General features: G+C 43.7%; 1 protein-coding gene across 1 annotated transcript in view; it reads right to left on the bottom strand.

Annotated features, from left to right (window-relative positions):
- Positions 1-23922, bottom strand: part of LOC128067366 (regulator of MON1-CCZ1 complex-like) — a 31111-nt gene extending 7189 nt beyond the window's left edge. The window contains exons 1-8 of the mRNA XM_052660375.1: positions 23874-23922; positions 17055-17071; positions 11364-11504; positions 10967-11070; positions 9432-9521; positions 9235-9340; positions 8429-8540; positions 4850-4954 (exon numbers count right to left, since the gene is read on the bottom strand). Coding sequence (XP_052516335.1) covers positions 4850-4954; positions 8429-8540; positions 9235-9340; positions 9432-9521; positions 10967-11070; positions 11364-11504; positions 17055-17071; positions 23874-23922 — 724 coding nt within the window. The remainder of the gene's footprint in view (positions 1-4849; positions 4955-8428; positions 8541-9234; positions 9341-9431; positions 9522-10966; positions 11071-11363; positions 11505-17054; positions 17072-23873) is intronic.
- Between the last annotated feature and the right edge of the window lie 3645 nt (positions 23923-27567).

The following is a 27567-nucleotide window of genomic DNA, read 5'->3' on the forward strand; positions in this document are numbered from 1 at the left end:
AAGAGACCCACCTCAAAACAAGGGACACATACAGACTGAAAGTGAAAGGCTGGAAAAAGATATTCCACGCAAATAGAGACCAAAAGAAAGCAGGAGTAGCAATACTCATATCAGATAAAATAGACTTTAAAACAAAGGCTGTGAAAAGAGACAAGGAAGGACACTACATAATGATCAAAGGATCAATGCAAGATGAAGATATAACAATTATAAATATATATGCACCCAACATAGGAGCACTGCAATATGTACGACAACTGCTAACAAGTATGAAAGGGGAAATGAACAATAACACAATAATAGTGGGAGACTTTAATACCCCACTCACACCTATGGATAGATCAACTAAACAGAAAATTAACAAGGAAACACAAACTTTAAATGATACAATAGCCCAGTTAGACCTAATTGATATCTATAGGACATTTCACCCCAAAACAATGAATTTCACCTTTTTCTCACGTGCTCACGGAACCTTCTTCAGGATAGATCACATCCTAGCATTAGTAAAATCAAAAAAAATGGAAATCATTCCAAGCATCTTTTCCGACCATAATGCAGTAAGAGTTGATCTCAATTACAGGAGAAAAAATTTAAAAATTCCAACATGCGGAGGCTGAACAACACGCTCCTGAGTAACCAACAAATCACAGAAGACATCAAAAAAGAAATCAAAATATGCATAGAAACGAATGAAAATGAAAGCACAACAACCCAATACCTGTGGGACACTATAAAAGCAGTGCTAAGGGGAAAGTTCATAGCAATACACGCATACCTCAAGAAACAAGAAAAAGGTCAAATAAATAACCTAACTCTACACCGAAAGAAACTAGAAAAGGAAGAAATGAGGAACCCCAGGGTTAGTAGAAAGAAAGAAATCTTAAAAATCAGGGCAGAAATAAATGCAAAAGAAACAAAAGAGACCATAGCAAAAATCAACAAAGCCAAAAGCTGGTTCTTTGAGAGGATAAATAAAATTGACAAACCATTAGCCAGACTCATCAAAAAACAAAGGGAGAAAAATCAAATCAATAAAATTAGAAATGAAAATGGAGAGATCACAACAGACAACACAGAAATACAAAGGATCATAAGAGACTACTCTCAGCAATTATATGCCAATAAAATGGACAACGTGGAAGAAATGGACAAATTCTTAGAAAAGCACAACTTTCCAAAACTGAACCGGGAAGAAATAGAAAATCTTAACAGACCCATCACAAGCACGGAAAGTGAAACTCTAATCAGAAATCTTCCAGCAAACAAAAGCCCAGGTCCAGACGGATTCACAGCTGAATTCTACCAAAAATTTAGAGAACTAACACCTATCCTACTCAAACTCTTCCAGAAAATTGCAGAGGAAGGGAAACTTCCAAACTCATTCTATAAGGCCACCATCACCCTAATACCAAAACCTAACAAAGATGCCACAAAAAGAGAAAACTACAGGCCAATATCACTGATGAACATAGATGCAAAAAGCCTTAACAAAATTCTAGCAATCAGAATCCAACAACACATTCAAAAGATCATACATCATGACCAAGTGGGCTTTATCCCAGGGATGCAAGGATTCTTCAATATCTGCAAATCAATCAACCTAATACACCACATTAACAAATTGAAAAATGAAAGCCATACGATTATCTCAATAGATGCAGAGAAAGCCTTTGACAAAATTCAACATCCATTTATGATAAAAACTCTCCAGAAAGCAGGAATAGAAGGGACATACCTCAACATAATAAAAGCTATATATGACAAACCCACAGCAAACATTATCCTCAATGGTGAAAAATTGAAAGCATTTCCCCTCAAGTCAGGAACAAGACAAGGGTGTCCACTTTCACCACTACTATTCAACATAGTTCTGGAAGTTTTGGCCACAGCAATCAGAGCAGAAAAATAAATAATAGGAATCCAAATTGGAAAATAAGAAGTAAAACTCTCGCTGTTTGCAGATGACATGATCCTCTACATAGAAAACCCTAAAGACTCCACCAGAAAACTACTAGAGCTAATCAATGAATATAGTAAAGTTGCAGGATATAAAATCAACACACAGAAATCCCTTGCATTCTTATATGCTAATAATGAGAAAGTAGAAAAAGAAATTAAAGAAACAATTCCATTCACCATTGCAATGAAAAGAATAAAATACTTAGGAATATATCTGCCTAAAGAAACAAAAGACCTATATATAGAAAACTATAAAACACTGGTGAAAGAAATCAAACAGGACACTAATAGATGGAGAAATATACCATGTTCATGGATCAGAAGAATCAATATAGTGAAGACGAGTATATTATCCAAAGCAATCTACAGATACAATGCAATCCCTATCAAGCTACCAACAGTATTTTTCACAGAGCTAGAACAAATAATTTCACAATTTGTATGGAAATACAAAAAACCTCGAATAGCCAAAGCAATCTTGAGAAAGAAGAATGGAACTGGAGGAATCAACCTGCCTGACTTCAGGCTCTACTACAAAGCCACAGTCATCAAGACAGTATGGTACTGGCACAAAGACAGAAATACAGATCAATGGAACAAAATAGAAAGACTAGAGATAAATCCACACACCTATGGGCACCTTATCTTCGACCAAGGAGGCAAGAATATACAATGGATTAAAGACAATCTCTTTAACAAGTGGTGCTGGGAAAACTGGTCAACCACTTGTAAAAGAATGAAACCAGAACACTTTCTAACACCATACACAAAAATAAACTCAAAATGGATTAAAGATCTAAACGTAAGACCAGAAACTATAAAACTCCTAGAGGAGAACATAGGCAAAACACTCTCCGACATAAATCACAGCAGGATCCTCTATGACCCACCTTCCAGAATACTGGAAATAAAAGCAAAAATAAACAAATGGGACCTAATTAAAATTAAAGGCTTCTGCACAACAAAGGAAACTAAAAGCAAGGTGAAAAGATAGCCTTTGGAATGGGAGAAAATAATAGCAAATGAAGCAACTGGCAAACAACTAATCTCAAAAATATACAACCAACTCCTACAGCTCAATTCCAGAAAAATAAACTACCCAGTCAAAAAATGGGCCAAAGAACTAAATAGACATTTCTCCAAAGAAGACATACAGATGGCTAACAAACACATGAAAAGATGCTCAACATCACTCATTATCAGAGAAATGCAAATCAAGACCACAATGAGGTACCACTTCACACCAGTCAGAATGGCTGTGATCCAGAAGTCTACAAGCAATAAATGCTGGAGAGGGTGAGGAGAAAAGGGAACCCTCTTATACTGTTGGTGGGAATGCAAACTAGTACAGCCACTATGGAGAACATTGTGGAGATTTCTTAAAAAACTGGAAATAGAACTGCCTTATTACCCAGCAATCCCACTGCTGGGCATATACACTGAGGAAACCAGAATTGAAAGAGACACGTGTACCCCAATGTTCATTGCAGCACTGTTTATAATAGCCAGGACATGGAAGCAACCTAGATGTCCATCAGCAGATGAATGGATAAGAAAGCTGTGGTACATATACACAATGGAGTATTGCTCAGCCATTAAAAAGAATACATTTGAATCAGTTCTAATGAGGTGGATGAAACTGGAGCTGATTATACAGAGGGAAGTAAGCCAGACAGAAAAACACCAATACAGTATACTAACACATATATATGGAATTTAGAAAGATGGTAACGATAACCCTGTATGCGAGACAGCAAAAGAGACACAGATGTATAGAACAGACTTTTGGACTCTGTGGGAGAGGGAGGGGGTGGGATGATTTGGGAGAATGGCATTGAAACATGTATAATGTCATGTAAGAAACAAATCTCCAGTCTGGTTTCAATGCAGGATACAGGATGCTTGGGGCTGGTGCACTGGGATGACCCAGAGAGATGATATGGGGAGGGAGGTGGGAGGAGGGTTCAGGATTGGGAACTCATGTATACCCATGGTGGATTCATGTTGATGTATGGCAAAACCAATATAGTAGTATAAAGTAAAATAAAGTAAAATTTTAAAAAATAAAAAATAAAACTACTGCCATTTTTAGCCTTCGGACTACTCAGCTTCATGAAGGCAAATAATCCATTCCACTTATCCTGAACTTTCTTCTAGCTTCAGAAGACACACTTATGAAACAGTATAGAGACCCTGAGAAGCCGACCCTTCACAACAGACACTCAACATTTTTGTTTGTTTGTTTTTTGGCCGCAGGGGCATGCGAGATCTTAAGTCCCCAGACCAGTTCCCCAACTGGTCCCACACCATGCCCCAAGCAGTGGAAGTGCTGGGAGCATGGAGTCTTCACCACTGGACCACCAGGGAAGTCCAACAAACACCTGAACCTACTCCAGGAAAAGTGCAGTGCTAATACTGAATCATCAGGATCCTAAAAGGAGCTTGACTGAATGACAAGATAAGTCTTATTTTTATAGCTTTTCCATCCTAAAATGAAAGAAAGATGTGGCAAAATGATTTACATACTAATTCACCAAAGTCTAGACTCTGGCTTGGCAGAAAGACATAAAATAATGCAAACTGAGACTGATTTTCTCATCTGTTACATAAAGGGAGACCAAGGATCTACACATGTGTAAGACCAACAGAGATTAAAAACAACAAATGAAGAGGAAGCCATTAAGTGACAGCCAGCCTCTGAGCTCAGGGGACACGGGGACTCTTTAAGTTTACGCTCCCTGTAAACATCCACCATGCTCTCTGGCACACGGCAAACCTCAGTGTTATCAATCTATGAGAATCTTGCTTATAATTACGTTGAAAATATACCCAGGGTGGGGTGGCGTGGAGTGTCCCACCTTGTATGTAAGGTGTACATACAACTTACGATTGTGTAACTGCTCAGTGTCCGGGTACTTCTTATACTCCTGGTTGAGTTTGTCAAAGATGGTGGCTATCACGGACAACGTCGCTCTGTCTGACTCTGTCAACACTGGAAAGAATCAAGGTTCACAGCGGTCAGCCGACATGCTAGGAGAGAAAGGACACATCTCCGAGGGTCACCAGGATACATGACACAGTTTAGGGGCTGGGGGCCCTGAGGGCGGTCACCAGCCCTTGCCGGATACTAACAGAGGGCATCAGGAGAGTCTCAGAGTATTAACAGACACCACGTTGTGAGTGACTTGGACTCAGAAAAACGTTTCTTTTCCAGCTGGGGAGGGCAGCCTCTACCCTCTGTGTGCCCAGGTTTAGGTCTGTTTTTTAGTCTCTCCTACCCAAGAAATGTCTTGCAGGAATAAATCACTTTTATACCAAGCAGCCTTTCCAGGGGGTTAAATGATGCCCCCGTCACTGAGCCCACAGGCTGCAGACAGGAGAAGAGTGTGGCCCACCTCACGGTGGGCGTGCAGGCCATGTCAGGAATCAAACAGAGAAGCTGAAGCCGCCCCACCCCTACTCACTCTGTGAGCACACAGACAGGATGACCATCTTGCACTCCTTCCTCTGCAGGAGGAAGTCCATGAGCCTGCCTTTATCCGGCAAGAGGTTCACTATGGGCTGCAGTTTCACCTGGAGGTTCCAGAGGTAACATGTGGAGAGGCGACACACTGAACCCTGGCTGCAAACCAGAGCAGTGGCCCCAGAGCTGCTTGCCTCCACCTTCCCGGCGGCCAGGGTCCGGGGGTGGCGGGGGAGGTGATGCTATAAAGCTGAGCCAGGGGCTGTGCTCACAACACAGCACAGGCTGCAACACTCAGGACACCCACACCATAGTGGGGCTGCAGCCAACGACCTCTGCATGTTGGCCGATTCCTCACAGAGGAACCTTCCCTGCACACTCCCGGAGCATCCACTGAATATAGGCACCTCCTCCCCTTCAGCACTGATGGGAGAGCAGGTGGCAGCCCAGGCACAGACTCTGGTCCTGGGCTCCTCTGCTGCTCTGACTCGTTAGACAAAGGCAATTCCTGAAGCTCCCAAAGGAGCCCTGGAACCCACCATCCTCCCAGCCCTGGGCAACCCCTGTCCTCGAACCTCCCAACAGCCTCACTGCTGGGCAGTGGGCACAGTCCTTCTCAATGGGGCTCTGGGAGAGAATTAAAGGCTTCACTGCAAATGTCCGAGTCAGCCCTTTCTCCCCAGGGCCGGCACCGAGCTGGTACCCTCGAGACAGACAGGAGACCCTCCACAAGCTCGTCTTTCTAACAGGACAACCCCACCCGCACCCCAGACCCACCTTGACTCACGCTGATGATGATGTCGGGCTGGAAGACGATCCACGATGAAGAATCCACACGTTATAGGAAACACTACCCCAGGAGAGGACGACAGGAGGCAACCCAGGTCCCATGAGCATCCTTCCCACCCCTCACTGAGGCCCCCATGGAGGCCCGGCCCTCGATGAGAGGGAAACCCCACGGGTGATTTCCATGATGCGATTCACCAGACCCGGGGTCTTGGACCACCCTTAGACCCCTGTGTAAGGAGAAGTGACAGCTTCCCTCCCCGGCACGGCCAAGGCCTTTGGAAAAGATACAGAGTTTACATGGGACGGGGGACTGGCTGGTCACAGGAGCTGGACCTACAAACACAGAAGACACGTGTGTAAGGGCTAAGTAACCCAACAGAAAGTGCTACCAGTACAACACTTAATACTTCCTAAAGGCTTCAGTGCGTCTTCATTCCACTGCAGTTAAGTAAGGAGGAAGTGAGTTGGCATGTCCCACTGATAACACCGATCAGGAGGAAGAGGGAAGTCGAGAACAACCCATGAAGAAGTCTTAAAGGAAGAAGTCTTGAAAGAAGCGGAAGAGGTTGAAGTTTCTTTCACAGCGCTGTCTTGCTGTTTTACACACGTGCGCAAGAAACAACTGAAAAAGTCACCTAGGTGATTTCAGATTGGAATATAGGTTTTAATCAGCTGGTTAGAAAAGATGCTAATTTTGCACAGACTCCAACCCGCCCCCACCCCCCGCCCCACCCCATTAGAGGACGGGCCTGGAATGTTTAGAGTTGTTCTTGCTCCAATTACCAGCATTTATTTTCATGCTGAGTAAGCAGTCGCAGATACCAGCCATTCATCTGACACCATCTACTCTAAGTGCTGACATGTTTCAACTACCCTGGGAAAAGGAAGAAGCTGGAAAGAACAGAGAAGGCTGAGACCTAATCAGATGTGAGAACTACAGCCGACCCTCAAGGCGGGTGTGAACTCCACGGGCCCACTTACACAGAGGTATTTCTCAACAAAAGAAACCACAGGACTGCACAGCCTGTGGGTGGCTGAGTCTGCCCATGCAGACCGATGGGTATGGAGGGCTGACCATCAGTTTTATGCAGATTAACCCTCACTGTTCAAGGGTCAACTGTAGCTTGTTCTCAAACTCTGCTCAGCTGGCTGATCCTGCAAGTCCCAGCGTGCAGGCGCGAGGCAGCGCTCTGGCTAAACTGTCAGCGAGAGCCTGACCTGATTCTTCTCGTGACAGGTACTCAGACGTCCTGTCAGTGGCTTAGGCCAACCCAAAGCTATGTGACAAGGGTTCCTTTAAGAAAACGCTCCTCCTGGAGTTCCACATGTGCACTTGTGACTCTGGTTTATACGTGGCAACTACAACCAACCTGCTCCAGACTCCCATCTCCTTGAAAAAGAATGTGGTTTGAGTTCTCCCCTGAAGTCAGTCACACTGAGGAAAAGCAAAAGGAATGAAATGGCTTTTCCCCTTTTCTGACATCCTGACCTTCTCTCTCCTCTGACTTCTCACTGCCACCTCTTCCAGTCGGAGGATGGGTTCAGAATAACCTCACAACTACAGCCTTAACACTTCCCATGACCACCAGTCAAGGGAAGACAACAGTCATTGTCATCACAGTCACACAGAACTTAAGAACAATAAGGAGAAGTGATCCCAGGATAAATAACAGCCATAAATAGCCAAACTTAACCGCACGGTTACCGAGCAGGGACAAACAGAAATGTCAACATCTTACTCAACATTAAAAACTCTTTGAGCTTCAGTGGGTAATCACAATGCTCCATTGTAAAGCTCAGAGAAAAGAATCATTCTGTTTTCTTCAAAGGGAGATTCATGTCACTTATAAAACGTTTTTCATGAGAATACAATGTAACTTATAGACTCAGTAGTGTTAGTCGCTCAGTCGTGACCGACTCTGAGACCCCAAAGACTGTCTGTCGCCCGCCAGGCTCCTCTGTCCATGGAACTCTCCAGGCAAGAATACTGGAGTGGGTGCCATTTTCTTCTCCAGGGGATGTTCCCAATCCAGAGACTGAATTCGCATCTCCTGCGTTGCAGGCAGATTCTTTATTATCTGAGCCACCAGGGAAGCCGAAGATTCAGTAGTGACGTTAGAAAAAACAGACAGAAGCAGCCCTGGGAAAGTGAACAGATGTGGGAAGCCCTGGACCTGCTCCCCCTTCCACCCACACACGGCCACTCCCTCGTACCTGCTGCGGGGATCTGATAGGGCTGGATGGATCGAGCTGGGAGCACCGGGTGATGCAGAATAACAGAGCCGTCGAATTCCCCCCTCAGCTTGATATCAAATATAACCGATGTCTGGCGGGCAGAAAGACAACCGCGTGGTATCAGCCCAACAGACCGCAGCTCCACCCGCCCTCTCAGGACCTCATGTCTTCTGTTCAGACCCGCTGAAGGAGCCTCGTGTCTGCGATCGACCCCTGCATGCTGGTGCCTATCTGAGGAGGACTCTGCTGCGACATCACAGCTCTCCGCCAGCTCTCACATGGATCCCCACGTCTATGACTCGCTGCCTCTGAAGGGCTCCAGTGATGGGAACACAGCCTTTTCACTTCAACTTGCAACATCTTCATTAGTTAACAACGCAGGTGTCACCAGCCTCCAGGAGGGAAGTGGCTTGTCTCCCACCGGACACCCAGCTGACAGGCATTCTAGTTCTTTCTCCAGAGCCACAAGGCCTCAAAACCACCATCATTTACACTCACAAAGGGGCTCAGGTGCTAGCGCAACACAGTGGCTCGGCAGGAGTTTCTGGCTCAGGTGGCTCAACCAAATGACTATTCCCAAGTTCGATCTCATGTGTGTTATTTTCTGAAACAGTATTTAATTCTCCTAATCAACTGGTAGGGTTTTCCTAAACCATCTAGAAGACCAAACCCATTTCTACCTGGAAGACCAGGATTTTGAGTATAAAGAGCACATTCTAGTCTTTTTCAGAATGTTTTGTCATTTTCACAGCTCTTTGGAGCAGGACATGCCCCTACGCTCATACTTCTGTGTCCTGATGATGAACCACGACCAGGTTGTCCACCACATTTAGGGCAAACTTCCCCGTCCGGTTTAACTTCAATATGTGCATCTTTTTACAGGCACCTTCTCTGTAAGACAAGAGAAAGTTCACAAAATAGATCAACAAGCTGTGGTTCGTATTTTAGAACTGGAGAAGAGGGAAGACAGCATTAAGCATACTGTGGGAGGTGATACAGGACCACCTCTGCTCCAGCACTGTTGGAGGCCTGCGAATGATGCCTCAGGAAGAGAACGTACAGCTGGCCGTATCTGATCAGAGAACAAGGAGACATAAGTCACACTGGTCATCTGACATCCTCCCATTCTAAATGCTGAGTTATAAGGCCATAGGTAAGTGAATTACAAGATACCCACTTCATCAGATATTCTGCATGAGATATTCTGCAGCCAACAGAAACATTTACAAAGAAAGTGCAGTTACCTTAAAGAAAAGAAAACTAAGTGAATAAAAGGGGGGATGCAAAACTAAATAGAACTTGATCACAGTATTTTAAAAAAAAAAAACCTACAAACTTATGCAGCATGTCCAAAACTACTGGAAAGAAGTACAGGTTGTTAATAGTCGTCCTTGAGTAATATGCTGTCTGTGCTCATGTGCTCATTCATGTCAGACTCTTTGTGACCCCATGGACTGTAGCTCACCAGCTTCCTTTGTCCATGGGATTTCCCAGACAAGAATAGTAGACTGGGTTGTCATTTCTTCCTCCAGGGGATCTTCCAACCCAGGGATTGAACCTGAGTCTCCCGCATTGGCAGAGGGATTCTTTACCACTAGCGCCACCTGGGAAGCCCAGGGTAATATGCCAAGTCCATTTTTCTTCTCACTTTCTGTGATTTCCCAGTTTTGTAAAATGAATACATTCCTTAATCACAGGAAAGGATAATCACTTAGCATTTTTAAGCCTCATCTGATAAGTGTTGCTGTGACCAGTTCCTGTAGGCAGGTTTTTGTTCCAGGAGTTCACACTGTGCTGGGGCCTGCCTCAGGGACAAGGAGGAGACAGAGGGAAGGGTCTCCTTTTGCAAAGACTTCTCATTTTATCTTTTTCTATACCATCATGCCTCAGATTTCTTTAAAAAGAAAAAAAAAGCACTCTAAGTGCTAAACATATTTTGCCATTTGGAAACCAGTTTTAGGCCATAGAAGAATCAGAAGTAATTTAGAAGCAAAGTGTTAATATTTGCTGAATTTGGATATATAGGAGATTCTCTGAATCAGTTTTATTTTTGTTTGATATTTTCATAATAAAGTTTTTAAATTGAGCTATCTACATTTCCAAATGAAAATAAACCTTCTACACAAATAATTTAGGTCTACATCTGTTAAATAAAAAATGTAAACTATGTTTTTCTTTAGAACAAGTATGATATAGTTTATGTAACATAAGCTTTGATAACTCAGAACTAAAAAAAATTTCTGAAACTGAGAAAGTAGCTCAATGGTCTCATTTTATCAGACTAATGTGGTGAAAAAAACTTCTCTAAGATCACAAAGTCAATCAAATCAGAAAAGAATGTCTGGAAGATGAGGAGCTTTCCACATTCAGAAGACCCGGAAGTGGAGAAGGGGGGTCCTTCTCTTGTGTTCCGAGGCTACAGGAGCCAGGGCAGCCCTGGTGTGCTTACAACCACCTCCTATCATGACAGCACTGAAAACAGTTATGAGGAGGAAGTCTCCCAAAGGACAGACATACATTGTCGCCATGGCAATGTCTCTCTCCGAGAGGCTCAGTTTAGTTGACTTTGGGGCAGCTGGTAATTCAGTCTCAAACTTGGGCAGCTTCGACATGGTGCCAGCCTGTTTGGGGGAGAAAAAAGTTTTTGCAGAAGCTTATTAAGCCCTTCTGATGTTCCAGCCCTCCCCACATCACAGCACTGAGGATACACATGCACCGAGTCTTCCCCTCCTTTTCAGGGTTCCAGGCTTAGGACCCATTCTTGATGGAGATGGGATGGTATGGGGTGCCCTCTAGTGGTCAGAAGGAGCGAGCCTCTTGTTGGAGGAACTTGCCCCTTTGAAAGTTACAGGATCAGTTAGGCTGTTAGAGGAACAAGATCAGAGGACTTTTTTAAAGGGAGGCTGACCCTTACCCGGAAGTAGAAGGGCTGCAGCACATTTCCAAGCACTGTGGTGGAGAGCAAAATCACGGAGCCCTCGGGACAGTACATGTACCAGTTCACATTGATGTTCTGGCTCTTCAGGAGCTTCAGATTCCGCTTCTCTGGTAACACCTGATGCAAAGTTCAAGAAACAGAAGCTTCATTTGAAAACAGCAAATGGGAAATTCCCTGGTGGTCCAGTGGTTAGGACTCTGTGCTTCTGCTGCAGGGAATGCGGGTTTGATCCCTGGTCAGGATCCTGCATGCCTCCAGGTACGGCCAAAATAATAAAAAAGAAAATACCTGAAAACTGACGTAGTACACAAAGAAAATCATAAAAAGCAGAAGTTAGTAGTTAAGTAGAAAAAATCATTTTTGTTTATTACAGCTACCATTCTTCCAGCCCTGTGCTTATTAACACTTCCAAATCTTAGCTCATTTATTCTTTCCCTGCCCCCAAGGGCTGGGCATCATTAGGCTGATTTGAGGGGAAAAAATAAGGCTCCACGGGGCAAAGGAACCTGTGACAACCCAGGCAGCCCACCTCACTCCAGGGCCACCCAAGCCCCCACACTCCCAGGCACCATCCTCCCAAGAGTGGGGAGCATCAGCATCCTTGGTTGTCATGGATCCAGCAACACAAATCGACGCCCTGGAGCCACATGCACCAAATCAGCCACCGCCCTGCCTGCGGAATCGGCCTTCCTCCTGGTCTCCCGCTCAATCTGAGGCTGGGGGTGAGGGGGTATCCTTCTTCTAACAGACGTGTTCATGAGACTCCATGTGCAAACCGAGTAACTATTTTATCATAATAGCACATTTAAAATATACTCAGAATCTCCTGCTGCATTAAGGAGTGCTGAATAGAGCCCAAGGATGATGTTAATGCTCCCAGAACACTGCCCTGAAGAACTGACTTGGAAGTCAGCGTTGGGGGCATAGGTTTCTCAATGATCCAGGGATAATAAAGTAAACATGTGTCAGAGTCCTCTTTGTTTCTTATTTCTTGAAGTTCTTAAAACCACCTGGATGTCCTGAATGTACACTCTTCTACTTCTGAGAACAGAAAGATACTTTCAAATGACTGCCCCAGAAACCCTTCTGTAAAGCCACAATCCTTTCCTTGCTAGTAACAGGCATAAAATTATATTTCTGTGCATATGGGATTCAGGTAGCTTTCCTTTCTGCCGGTCACTGAGGTACTGATAACCGACCTACAGCAAAGTACCACGGCATTCACAGCATCCTGTGTTACACAGGTGTGCCTCCTCCATTTATACATTCTAAATTAAATTACACTGGTTTCATTGGGACAACAAACTGAACACCTGAAAGAATTCTAACCCTCTCCACTTTGGCTCCACTTAAGAGATTTCAAGAGCTTTCTCAATAGATCAGGCAGCTGGAACATATTAATACATTACTGACCAGGGGATTTTTGCAGAAACTAAGGCCTGTGGCCAGCAATTTGTTATGTAAGTTAATGTTGAAACACTCTGGTCAATTATGTCCCAGTAACATAAGATGCATTACTACGTCAGTAAGTTAGTTATTAAAAGATAAAGTCCAATGTGAACAACAGAGTGAAAAGGCAACCTACAGAACAGGAGAAAGTATCTGCAAATCATCTGATAAAGGGTTAATATTCAAACTATACAAACACTTCCTACAACTCAACAAAAAGAAAATAATCCAATTTAAAAACAGAGGGGACTTCCCTGGTGACACAGTGGCTGAGAATCTGCCTGCCAATGCAGGGAACAGGGATTCAATCCCTGGTCCGGGAAGATTCCATGAGTTGTGGAGCAACTAAGCCCAAGGGCTACAGCTGTTGAAGCCTGCCCTAGAGCCTGTGTTCCAGGAGAAGCTACTGTAATGAGAAGCCCTAGCACCGCAACGAAGAGTAGCCCCTGCTCACTGCAATTAGAGAAAGCCCTTGAGCAGCAACAAAAACCCAGCACGGCCAAAGATAAATTAAATAAATATTATTTTTTTAAAAAGAGGAATAGACACCATCCAGAGCATGAACAAAAAGCCAACAAGCCATGAACAAGGTGCACACCATCACCAATCAGAGAAATGCAAATCAAAACCACAATGAGATACCATCTGACACCCAGCACGATGACTGCTATGGATAAAACAGAAAACAACAACTATTAGTGGTGAGATGGAGAAACTGGAACCTTTGTGCACCGTTGCTGGGAATGTCAAATGGCATAACTGCGATGCGGAAATGCCTCAAAAATTAAAAACAGAATTATTATGTGACCCAACAATCCCATTTGGGGGTTATATACCCAAAAGAACTGAAAGCAGGGTCTCAAAGAGGTACTCAAACACTTGTGTTAATAGCAGCATCATTCACAATAACCAAAAACTGGAAGCAATGCCAGTGTCTGTTGGTAGATAAATGGACAAACGGAATGTGGTGTATGTATTCAATGGAATATTTTTCAGGCTTGCAAAGGAAGGGAATTCTGATGCACGCTGTAACATGGGTGAACCTTGAGGACATTATGCTAAGTGAGACAGGACGGCCAGAAAAAGACCAACAGTGCACGATTCCATTTATAGGAGGTAGAGGACCTTAAAGCAGCAAATTCATAGAAGCAGAAAGGAAACCTGTGGTTACCACAGGCTGGGAAAGGGGAAATGGGGAGTTGTTGTTCAATAGGTACTGAGCTTCAGTTTTACAAGATGAAAGTTCTGGAGCTCGTTTTCACTACAACATGAAAATACTTCACGCTAATGAATTATACACTTAATGGTTAAGATGGTAGATTTCATGTTATGTGCTTTTTATCACAGTTAAAAAAAAATCTGGGACTTCCCTGGCAGCCCAATAGTTAAAGCTTCCAATGCAGGGGGCAAGGGTTCAATTCTTAGTAGGGGAACTAAAATCCCACATGGCATAGCCAAAAATTAAAAATAAGTAAAATAACAATATTTTTTAAAAAGTTTAAAAAAATATTCTTTTTAAGATGAAAAGGCAATTCATAAAACAGGAAACACAAATGTACAATACACAAAAGATGCTTAGCACCCTCCTAATGAAACATGCAAATTAAAATGCCTTTCCATCTCTCAAGATTGGCAAATGTCTACAGATTTATGATAACTAGCTCTGCTAATGGTGTGGAAAATAGAGATTCCTATATTGCTAGTGAGAATGCAACTTCTGGAAGAAATTTAGCAGTATCTGTTCAGGTTTTTACTTCTTATTCTTAATTTAGTTCTTACTTCAAATTTATTTTTTGGCCTTGTTGCATGGCATGTGGGATCTTAGTTACCTGATCAGGGACAGAACCTTCAACAGCCCCACCCCATACATACCACCCATTGGAACCAAGGAGTCTTAATTACTAGACCACCAGGAAAGTCCCTGTTCAGCTTTTTAGGTATTCATACCTAGATTATAATTTCCCTTCTAAGAACTGTGTCACCTAAGAATATAAAGCAACCTTTACAAGTTCATTCACTGCTTGAACTCACTACAGAATTGTTTGTAATCACTAGGAAACAAAGATGTTCATGAACAAGAGTTGGTAAAACTGTAGCACATCTGCACACCTGAATACCAGTCAGAATAAGCTATGGGAGGATGTCTAAGAAATATCCCTATGCAAAAAAAAAAGAGCCAGTCCCAAAAGTTTACACAAGACAACCATATTTCTAAGTGTAGGAACCAAGTGGAGGAACAGGCACCAAATTAGTTCATAATGGTTACTTCCAGGGATTATGGGGGACTTCTTACCTTCCATATAAAGCAAAAGTAACGTCTGAATGTTTTACAAAAAAATATGTATTACTTGTAATTAGAAAAAAAAAACCCAAGTGATTTCAAAAAGCTGCTAAAACATGATCACAAACCTTTCTTTAGAACAGGTAAGTAATAAACATTTGTTCTTGGTTGTTTGCTAGGTCCTATCTGACTTTTTTGTGACCCTGTAGACTGCAGCCCACCAGGCTCCTCTGTCCATGGGATTTTCCAGACAAGAATACTGGAGTGGGTTGCCATTTCCTTCTCCTGGGGATCTTCCCGACCCAGAGATTGAACCTGTGTCTCCTGTATTGGCAGGCGGATTCTCTACCACTGAGCCGCCAAGAAAGCCCAAGTAATAAATATAATACCTGGTAAAATTCGATTCCTTGATCTGTGATGAAGACAATTTCAGTAGAACTGGTCCAGCAGAATCCTAGTATGTTGGCATTTTTGGTCTGAAAAGAATTGTAGAAAGATTTTTTTTTAATAATAAAAATTAAAAAATCTGTAATTTTTTTCAAAAGTTTAAAGTACCTTGCTGTTTATATCACTCTTTGATAAAAGTTACCAAGATGTGATTACTTATGAACAAATCATACTTTCTGTTAAATACAGTGTTCCCAGATATCCACCTGAAACACCTCACTGAAGCACCTGAATGTGAATCCTTCTTGTCAACAGGATGGGGGAAAGGACTGAGTTTGGCAGGAAGGTAAGTGCCCAGCACTCTGATACCAACCTCTACCTTTAGAAATCAAAGGACAGCTGATATGCTCTGTCAAACACATCATAAAAGCTAGTGGTATAAAGGTCTTAAGGCCTAAAGATTTTCTGTGGCGGCTACCCAACGTGGGGTTGAAGATCCTGAGCCCTGCCCTGAGTCACCTGGTGAAGAGCCCCGCTGGGAGCCTCAGGGCAGCCAGGCCAGGACCAGGCTCTGCTGCACAGAGCAAGGGGGTCTGCCAGGGGCTAAGGTGTCCGCAGATCGGCCCCTCTTTGCTGAGAACCCATCAGAAGTACTAGTCACTCAGTCGTGTCCGACTCTTTGCGACCCCATGGACTGCCGGACTCCTCTGTTCATGGGATTCTCCAGGCAAGAATACTGGAGTGGGTTGCCCTTTCCCCCTCCAGGGGATCTTCCCGACCCAGGGGTCAACCCTGCATCTCCTACTTTGCAGGCAGGTTCTTTACCTCTGAGCCACCTGGGAAATCTGAGGAACCCAGGTGGATCCCCAAGTAGCAAAACCATTACAAACATGTGCAAAGACAAACCACTTTACCAGCAGTCTCGATGGACATGACTATGAGTGAACTCTGGGAGTTGGTGAAGGACAGGGAGGCCTGGTGACCTGCAGTCCATGGGGCCGCAAAGAGTCAGACATGACTGAGTGACTGAACTGAACTGAGTAAGTGAGTCAGTAGTAAGTGTTAGTCACTCGGTCATGCCTGAGTCTTTGTGACCCTATGAACTGCAGTCCACCAAGCTCCTCTGTCCACGAGATTTTCCAGGCAAGGATACTGGAATGGGTTGCCATTTCCTTCTCCAAAACTGAAGTGAAATGAATATTTATTAGAGAATTATCTAGCTTACTCTCAATATACTAACATTAAAAGAAAAGAGAAATCGAAACAGCAGAGGAAACATCACCAAATTGGATTTTGACTAACATTCAGACTCAAACATTGTTGAGAAGTCCTGTGTCACAGCCCATCTGGAGACTGTTATGCACCGAGCCCGTATCTCCAAACCAACCGAGAGAGTGAACAAGTCCACCGTGGTAATGCAAAGGCAAGAAGGGAATTTTTATTTCTAGCGCGCTAGGGCTCAAGCCTCATCCGACGCAGCGGAATCAGACGAGAGCCTCGAACAAAGCAGTATGGCGGTTTATATACAGTCAGTTCTTTGTCTCAGTTACAGGGTACTTGGCGATACCTGATTGGACAGGCAGAATGAGCTCATGCAACGCCTTCCTTATGTTATCGCATATAGAAAATTTTCCTTATTTGGTTAAGGAATGTTCTTCAAGAAAACAGGAAATATGACTCAGGTCCCCGGCACTGTTATGCACTTCATTGAGATGACCACCCTGCCTAACAGAGACCCAACTGGGAAAATGTTAGGTAGTTAGAATAGGAAACAGGAGTCCAAAATGGCGGTGGCTAAAAGACAAGGAAGGGAAAGGCCTGCGAATATAGAACAAAGGAAGGTCTGAGGACCTGAGTGAGGACCTCAGGTAGAACAAACAGCATTCCTGGCTAGCCCAATTTACATAGGGCGGGCCCAGGGGAGGAAAAAACATATACAAAGAGGAGCCAAAGGGCTCTCTCTCTCTCCCGTGCGCTGGCGTGCTCCTCCCCTGTCTTCTCTTCGCATCTTTGGGTTGGCATGCCCTCACACTTCGAGGATGGGTTCTCCTGCTATCTTCTAAATAAAATAGAGCTGTAACACTGATTTGTCTAAGAGCTGTAACACGGTTTGTCCCAGACCTGAGAGCCGTGAGGCACCAAGGGCTTTAATGTCCGTCGCTCCAAATCTTCGTTGTGATGAGACAAAACCGAGGCGCATACACTCGCCTGGCAGGAAAGATCCCAGGCATCACTTCCGCTCCGTGGGTGAGACCTCAAAGATTGCAGTTCAGGGTCCCTGTTTATAACCCCAGGACGCACACTGATACCATCATCAGTCTGTGAGCAAACTCCAGCTCTGATCTCATGGTAATGCATAAAACTTAGAATGTTGCTAAGCCTGGGGCTTGGTTAGCCAGCCCCCCTCCAGGGACTCAACAATCTTAGGATTGCTCCTCTATCTTATCTATGGTACTGCTAGTTTTACAGTCATAGCAGGCAGCCACTGGTAGTCAGGACAGTCTCCAGGCAGGTTAGAAGCAAGGTCAGAGGCCTGCTGTGCTTTGTCTCTGAAGCCTGAACAAGACTACTTAATATCCCTAACAAACCCATGTCCCTGGATTGGCTAGCAGATCCCTAACCACTAGACTACCAGGGAAACCCAGGAAACAGGCTTGGAGAGTGCTTTAACACAGCAACAACATGCCCAAAATGGTGTCACTTGCCCCCAGAAAACAAACCTGGTTTGCTTTAAGATTTAATTTCAATTTCAGCTACTCTCAGGAGTATGAACTTTAACCAGTCAATCTGGAATGACCACATCAGCTCCTGTGAGATCAATTGCATGATACATTGAAAGATTCCCCACCCTTCTTCCAAAGAAAGGTGACTTTGCCTGAATATGGTAAACTTTTTTCTTTTTTATGACTTCCTTGTCCCACCCCCTTTCTATCTATGAAAGCCTTCCATTCTATACAGCTCCTAAAGCTTCTTCCTACTTGTTAGGTGGAATGTTGCCCAATTCATGAATCCTTTATTATTATTATTTTGGCTGTACTGTGGTAACTGAAGTATCTTCGTTCCCTGACCAGGGATCGCACCCATGCCCCTTGCAGCGGAAAGACAGAGTCCTAACCACTGGACTACCAGGGAATTCCCATGAATCCCTGAATACGGCCAATTAGGTCTTCAAATTTACTCGGTTCAAATTTTTTTCTTTTAAACAAGAAATAACCTCCCTCATAACATCAGCTTACTGCTGTCCCCCAATCTTTGGGTTTTACTTTTATAGTAGGGGGAAGCAGGGAGATTGATGCCCAGATGGAGTCATGTTTGTAACATCTAGGCAGTGAAGGTGGAGAATATGGGACATTTTTTTATTTTTAAGATTTAGAGGTAGAGCTAATGATAATTAGGTGATTAACTGAACAGAGAGGGTGAGGAAAAGAAAGAAAAGTCAGGAATTATACTAAGGTGCATCAGGGAACCCTAAAATCACTCCCAGTGATCTTTGACAATTTGCTAGGAAGACTCACGGGGCTCATAGTGTGGTCATATTCATGGTAAGATTACAGTGAAATTGATAAAAAGCAAAACTAGGAAGGAGAAAGGGAAATGAAATGGAGATATAGAGAAATCCAGATTAAAGCTTCCAAGAGTCCTCTCCTCTAGCAAGGACTTGTGGCAACATTATGAAGTGTTATCTGCTGATAAGCAAGCTCATGAGAGACTCACTCAGGCTTTTAACTGGGAGCTGGTCACATAGGCACCCTCTGCCTAGTAGCTACCAGAATTCCAGGCTGCCAGGAAGAAACCAGGCATTTAGCATGAGCCCCATTGTTTGTGCAATCAGTGTGGGCACTGCGAGCCATTATCACTTAGGGAAAGTTTCATATCTATGTAAAGAACTATTTGCCTGCCAAGAGTCCAGTGGCCTGCCAGTGGCCAACCCCGTGAGCAAGACTTTCTATAGAGCAGTCTCAGGTCTGTGGGCTAACTCCACACTCAAGGTTTATGTGGTGGGCGGTGCTAGTAATTGTGCCAGGAAATAGAGAAGAACAGCAGAACTGGGATGGGGACAGAGAGAGGGAGTTTGGACATGTTCAGTTTGAAGAATGTATGAAATCGATTCCAGAAGGCAACTGGAAATCGCTGCTTAATGTTTAGGACAAGACATTTCCAGATCTGGGCATCATCTGTGTAGAGGTGATGGTCACAGTCATAAGACAGACAAAGTCCCCAGAAAGACTCTGGTGTGAGGAAGTAGATGAGAGAAGGGAATCAGCAAAGGAGAGGAGATGAAATAGACAGGAGCGGGAAGTGAAAGGTGGATAGTGGGAGGAACAAGTCCCAAGGAGAGGAGAGGAGGCAACAAACCTCATGAAGAAGTGTGACCGTGGGACTTCCCCGGGGATCCAGTGGTTAAGACTCCACGCTCCCAAGGCAGGGGGCACGGGTTCAATCCCTGGTCAGGTAACTAAGATCTCTGGTGCTGTGTGGAGCAACCTTAAAAAAAAAAAAACAGAAAAGAAAAGAAAAGAAAAGAAAAGTAGTGTGGCCATGAAACAAGGGCCAACAATCCCAGACCTTTGTGCTGCACAGGCTTGCCCTTGGTGAGCTTGTTCAGTCATCAAAGAACTCTGGCCCTGCATTGGAGAGGAAAAGCATGGTGGCTGGTTAGGACCTGGAGCCAATGATAAGTGGCTGACCTGATTCTAGTTCTGCTGATGGAACTCCGTTGCCTTCCTACCACTTCCTAGGGCTTCCCAGGTGCTGCGAGTGGTAAAGAATCCACCTGCCATTGCAGGAGATGCAAGCGATGTGAGTTCGATCTCTAAGTCAGGAAGATCCCCTGGAGGAGGAAGTGGCAACCCACTCCAGTATTCTTGCCTGGAGAATCCCATGGGCAGAGGAGACTGGCGGGCTGCAGTCCACAAAGAGCTGGGTATGACTGAGCAACTGAGCACACAACGCTTTCTATGAATTGTTGGCTGCCATGAGATTGCATCTCCTCTGCTTGTCACCGAGGAAGAATTTTGTGCATGCTCTGTGTGGTGTCTGTGATTATCTATGCTGGTCAGTTGGTCTTAGTAAGTTTTTATATCACTATGAAAAGGTGCTAAAAAATAGTTCATAGAACCATGTTGAGGCCCAGCTATGAACAGAGTCACACCGTGTGATGATTTTCCATGTCTTTTTCCCTCATCAGCTCACACCCATGTACTTACCTGTGCTTCGAAACACAGAGAAAACCAAAATTGAAACAAAATAGGCCAAAACCAAGTTCTATGCTCTCTGGGCAAATTTGGAATAATTTGTTTCCCATTCCTCTGACTGAGGGCCTTGCCTGTCTCTTTTTGCTGTTTAACCTACTAAATGCAATGAGATAAACCAGTGGGACTCATTGAGGTGTTTTCTCCAAGCTCTCTGACCATACTTAGTCCTCAGTTAAATAATTTATGCACTAGTGGGCCTAAAAAGTCTTAGAATCTTTTCCTGGTGTTTTACCCTTATTTTTTGACAATATTTTAAGATAAATTTAAAAATATGAGTGAAGTCATATTAAAACAATTGAAGGAAGTTAATTAAGTATCTTTTCAGGTTTTTTTCGGCTATGTCGTAGGGTTGGGGGATCTTAGTTCTCTGACCAAGTGAAAGTGCTGAATCCTAATCGCTGGACCACCAGGGAATTCCTGAGATCTTCAGTTTTAGGATGTCTTGTCAGCTTTAGCTCTGGGAACAGAAAGCATGACTTCTCCCATTTTTGATCTCTTCACTCCCTCACTAGAATTGAACCTTCTAATTTTTAAGGAAGGAAACGCTGCTATTGTTCCTATTTCTTGTAGTTAAACTTTTAAGAATAGCCTTAGAAAGTCTGCCATTTACAAGAGTTAGTCTTCCTATTTTAGCAAAGATAAGACCTAAAGCCATCCCAGGGGAAGGCAACTGTATTATGTGACTGAATCATGTGACAAATTAGGGAAAGCCAGGGCAAAATACTAACAGCCAAGTTCAAGTTACCTCCACCCTAATGAGCCTAAGCTACACTGCAATCCATGACTGGATTAATCACCAGTTCAAGTATCCTTAGTGTGGTGAGTAATACTTTACCGTAAGTTTGACCAACAATACCTCACTCCTGAACTCTCATACACCACCGACACTAAAGTCACGAGTTGTAGCCTAAGCTGTTTTAAATGAAGGTGTCTGTAAAATTCAGCTGAAGTATGGAGTTTTAAAAGTTTATTGCAGAGCCCCAAAGAATTGAGGGCATATTTCAAAGAAATGACCTGCACAAGAATGTTCATAGCAGCTCTATAATAGCCCAACCTGGAAACAACTCAAATGTCTGCCGTGGGATTCTTATACCATGGAATATGACCCAATGATAAAAACAAAACAAAACAAAAAAAAGATGAACTATTGCTATAAGTGATGTGGATGAGTCTTAACAGACATAATGTTTAGTGAAAGAAACCAGACACAAAAGATGACTCAATTTGTATGAAGTTCGAGAACAGCAAAAGCAATTGATGATGGTAGAAGTCAAACTAGTGAAAAAAAAAGAATGGCGTGCTACCATAAAGGTTCTACCTTCCTCTTTCTTGGATCACTTATTCTGGAGGAAGCCGGCTCCCTGGTCTTGAAGACAGATGAGCAGCCTTGAGCCACGTGGAGTGGAACCCAGGCCTCCTGCCAGCAGCATCTTGGAAGCAAATATTCCAGCCCCAGTCACGCCTTCAGATGATGGTAGCCTGGCTGACATCTTGACCACAGACTCATGAGCCAAAACCACCCAGAACCACAGAAAGCCCTGGCTGGCAGAAAAATCTAATCTAATAAATGTTTGTTCTTATCATCCACTATGTTTTAGGATAATTTGTTATCAAGTAATAGATAACACAATATAAATATATAGTATGTAAGAACTTATTGAACTGTACATGTAAGTTTTATAGATTTTACAGGTGTATTATATATTAATAAAAAAGAAAGAAAGTCTTTTACCAAAAAGAGGCTCTCAAAAACACTCAACCTAAAACTCCCTAAGGGTTTTGCAGAAGCTTTAACTCAAGGTTTCCTATAGTTTCCCAAAATGTGTTGGCAATGCGTAGATTGGCAGAGGGAGTCAGGTGTGAGCTGGTCACCTCCTCATGTTCCCTGTGTTGAACTGGTCACTCTCCAATCATCTACAAGGTGGTTCTTTTAGGGACAGCTCTAGTTGCTCTTCCTGGATCGTTTTGGGGGCAGTCTGTTAGCAAAATTTACAGTGTCTACAAGTGTCTACAGTGTCTCCATTAAGCCAAGGAGGCCTAGTGCCTAGGGCCCCTGACACTTCTAAGGCCTCATGAAAATGTTTTAATACCAATTTATTTTAAAATCAGAAGAAAAAAAAATAATAAATATATAATAATGAAATCAGCTTGGATTATATCCATCTCTATACCAATTCGGCTATAAAGCAGAATTTTAAGTGTTTGGTTTTTTTTAAGGAAGCAGGGATCCCCAAAGGCAAAGGTGCTTCAATTCAGTTCAGTCGCTCAGTCGTGTCCGACTCTTTGCGACCCCAGGAATCACAGCACACCAGGCCTCCCTGTCCATCACCAACTCCCGGAGTTCACTCAGACTCACGTCCATCGAGTCGGTATTGCCATCCAGCCATCTCATCCTCGGTCGTCCCCTTCTCCTCCTGCTTAGAGCCCACAAAAGTCATCAAGCAGCCCTGAGCACAAAGAGGGATGCAGTGAACTGAATGGTGTCCTCTTTCTGCAAATTCCTATGTTGACACCCTAACCCCCAAGTAACTAGAGATGGGGCTTTGTGTTTGTTGCTGTCTAGTGGCTGTGTCTGACTCTTTTGAGACCCCATGGACTGCAGCCCACCAGGGTCCTCTGTCCATGGGATTTCTCAGGCAGAAATACTGGAGCAGATTGCCATTTCCTCCTTCAGGAAACCTTCCTAACCCAGGGATCAAGCCTGCATCTCCTGCATTGCAGGCAGACTCTTTATTGCTGAGCCACCAGGGAAGCCCCAGGGCTCTAAAGAGGTTTTAATAATTAAGGTGGAATATGGTCAAAAGGAGAAGAGGGCAGCAGAGTATGAGATGGTTGGATAGCATTACTGACTCAGTGGACTTGAACTTGGGCAAACTCTGGGAGCTGGTGAGGGGCAGGGAGGCCTGGTGTGCCTGGGGTCGAAAAGAATCAGAGATGACTTAGCGACTGAAAAACAACAACAATGGTCCTAAGGGGGTGGCCTTAACCCAGTAGGATTTGTGACTTTATATAAGAGGAAGAGAGATCTCTCTTTCCACATACACGCACCAAGGAAAGAGCACATGAGCACACAGTGAGAAGCCCGCATTTGCAAGTCAGGAAGAGGGGACTCACCGGAAACCGAACTGACAGGCAGCTTGAGCTCAGACTTCTCTGTCTCCATTACCGTGGGATAAAAATTACTGACGTTTAAGCCATTCAGTCCATGATATTTTGTTACGACAGCCTAAGCTGACTAGAAAACTAGTCAATCTAATCACACTAGGACCACAGCCTTGTCTAACTCAATGAAACTAAGCCATGCCCGCGGGGCAACCCAAGATGAGGGGGTCATGGTGGAGAGGTCTGACAGAATGTGGTCCACTGGAGAAGGGAATGGCAAACCACTTCAGTAGTCTTGCCTTGAGAACCCCATGAACAGTATGAAAAGGCAAAATGATAGGATACTGAAAGAGAAACTCCCCAGGTCCGTAGGTACCCCATATGCTACTGAGGATCAGTGGAGAAATAACTCTAGAAAGATTGAAGGGAAGGAGGCAAAGCAGAAACAATACCCAGCTGTGGATGTGACTGGTGATAGAAGCAAGGTCTGATGCTGTAAAGAGCAATATTGCATAGGAACCTGGAATGTCAGGTCCATGAATCAAGGCAAACTGGAAGTGGTCAAACAAGTGGTGGCAAGAGTGAACATCGACATTCTAGGAATCAGCGAACTAAAATGGACTGGAATGGGTGAATTTAACTCAGATAACCATTATATCTACTACTGTGGGCAGGAATCCCTCAGAAGAAATGGAGTAACCGTCAGGGTCAACAAAAGAGTCCAAAATGCAGTACTTGGATGCAGTCTCAAAAATGACAGAATGATCTCTGTTCATCTCCAAGGCAAACCATTCAATATCACAGTTATCCAAGTCTATGCCTCAACCAGTAATGCTGAAGAAGCTGAAGTTGAACGGTTTTATGAAGACCTACAAGACCTTTTAGAACTAACACCTAAAAAAGATGTCCTTTTCATTATAGGGGACTGGAATGCAAAAGGAGAACGTCAAGAAACACCTGGAGTAACAGGCAAATTTGGCCTTGAAATGCAGAATGAAGCAGGGCAAAGACTAATAGAGTTTTGCCAAGAAAATGCACTGGTCATAGCAAACACCCTCTTCCAACAACACAAGAGAAGACTCTACACATGGACATCACCAGATGGTCAACACCGAAATCAGATTGATTATATTCTTTGCAGCCAAAGATGGAGAAGCTCTATACAGTCAACAAAAACAAGACCAGGAGCTGACTGAGGCTCAGATCATGAACTTCTTATTACCAAATTGAGGCTCAAATTGAAGAAAGTAGGAAAACTGCTAGACCATTCAGGTATGACCTAAATCAAATCCCTTATGATTATACAGTGGACGTGAGAAATAGATTTAAGGGCCTAGATCTGATAGATAGAGTGCTTGATGAGCTATGGACTGAGGTTTGTGACATTGTATAGGAGACAGGGATCAAGACCATCCCCATGGAAAAGAAATGCAAACAAGCAAAATGGCTTTCTGGGGAGGCCTTACGAATAGCTGTGAAAAGAAGAGAGGCGAAAAGCAAAGGAGAAAAGGAAAGATATAAGCATCTGAATGTAGAGTTCCAGAGAATAGCAAGAAGAGATAAGAAAGCCTTCTTCAGTGATGAGTGCAAAGAAATAGAGGAAAAGAACAGAATGGGAAGGACTAGAGATCTCTTCAAGAAAATTAGAGATACCAAGGGAACATTTCATGCAAAGATGGGCTTGATAAAGGACAGAAATGGTCTGGACTTAACAGAAGCAGGAGATATTAAGAAGAGGTGGCAAGAATACACAGAAGAACTGTACAAAAATCTTCATGACCCAGATAATCATGATGGTGTGATCACTAATCTAGAGCCAGACATCTTGGAATGTGAAGTCAAGTGGGCCTTAGAAAGCATCACTATGAACAAAGCTAGTGGAGGTGATGGAATTCCAGTTGAGCTGTTTCAAATTCTGAAAGATGATGCTGTGAAAGTGCTGCACTCAATATGCCAGCAAGTTTGGAAAACTCAGCAGTGGCCACAGGACTGGAAAAGGTCAGTTTTCATTCCAATTCCAAAGACAGGCAATGTCAAAGAATGCTCAAACTACTGCACAATCACACTCATCTCACACACTAGTAAAGTAATGCTCAAAATTCTTCAAGCCAGGCTTCAGCAGTACATGAACCGTGAACTTCCTGATGTTCAAGCTGGTTTTAGAAAAGGCAGAGGAACCGGAGTTCAAATTGCCAACATCTGTTGGATCATGGAAAAAGCAAGAGAGTTCCAGAAAAAACATCTATTTCTGCTTTATTGACTATGCCAAAGCCTTTGACTGTGTGGATCACAATAAACTGTGGAAAATTCTGAAAGAGATGAGAATACCAGACCACGTGACCTGCCTCTTGAGAAATCTGTATGCAGGTCAGGAAGCAACAGTTAGAACTGGACATGGAACAACAGACTGGTTCCAAATAGGAGAAGGAGTACGTCAAGGCTGTATATTGTCACCCTGCTTATTTAACTTATATGCAGAGTACATCATAAGAAATGCTGAACTGGAAGAAACACAGGCTGGAATCAAGACTGCCGGGAGAAATAACAATAACCTCAGATATGCAGATGACACCACCCTTATGGCAAAGTGAAGAGGAACTCAAAAACCTCTTAATGAAAGTGAAAGAGGAGAGTGAAAAGGTTGGCTTAAAGCTCAACATTCAGCAAACCAAGATCATGGCATCCGGTCCCATCACTTCTTGGGAAATAGATAGGGAAACAGTGGAAACAGTGTCAGACTTTATTTTGGGGGGCTCCAAAATCACTGCAGATGGTGATTGCAGCCATGAAATTAAAAGACACTTGCTCCTTGGAAGAAAAGTTATGACCAACCTAGAGAGTATATTCAAAAGCAGAGACATTACTTTGCCGATTAAGGTCTGTCTAGTCAAGGCTATGGTTTTTCCAATGGTCATGTATGGATGTGAGAGCTGGGCTGTGAAGAAGGCTGAGCGCCGAAGAATTGATGCTTTTGAACTGTGGTGTTGGAGAAGACTCTTGAGAGTCCCTTGGACTGCAAGGAGATCCAACCAGTCCATTCTGAAGGAGATCAGCCCTGGGATTTCTTTGGAATGAATGATGCTAAAGCTGAAACTCCAGTACTTTGGCCACCTCATGCAAAGGGTTGACTCATTGGAAAAGACTCTGATACTGGGAGGGATTGGGGGCAGGAGGAGAACGGGACGACCGAGGATGAGATGGCTGGATGGCATCACTGACTCGATGGGCGTGAGTCTGAATGAACTCCGGGAGATGGTGATGGACAGGGAGGCCTGGCGTGCTGCGATTCATGGGCTCGCAAAGAATCGGACACGACTGAGCGACTGAACTGAACTGAACTGAAGCTGACTAACACAACAGTCGGTGGGGGGAGGTGAAGGAATTGGGTAGGTAGCGGGGGTGGCAGCGAGAAATGAAAAAAAAAATCAAAGTGAAGAGGCACCCAGTCCATCCAGAATGGTCTCAGTCATCACCAGGTGAAGTCAGCTGCATCCTAGTACCCAAAAGGCCCAGCTCCATCTACATTTCTCATGATTAAATTTCAGCCTTCAAGTTAGAAACTGGGCAAGCTTGCAATCTGTACAGAAGTTAGGCCTTCTTTTTTCTTTGCCCCCTTGAATCATTGCCTACTTTGAAGCCTCAAAGTTAGCAGCAGCAACTCAAAGCTTCTATATTAGAACTCAAAGCTATTGTATTGAAACAAAAT

This window comes from Budorcas taxicolor, chromosome 22, assembly GCF_023091745.1.
Source record: "Budorcas taxicolor isolate Tak-1 chromosome 22, Takin1.1, whole genome shotgun sequence".
Taxonomy (NCBI): Eukaryota; Metazoa; Chordata; class Mammalia; order Artiodactyla; family Bovidae; genus Budorcas; species Budorcas taxicolor.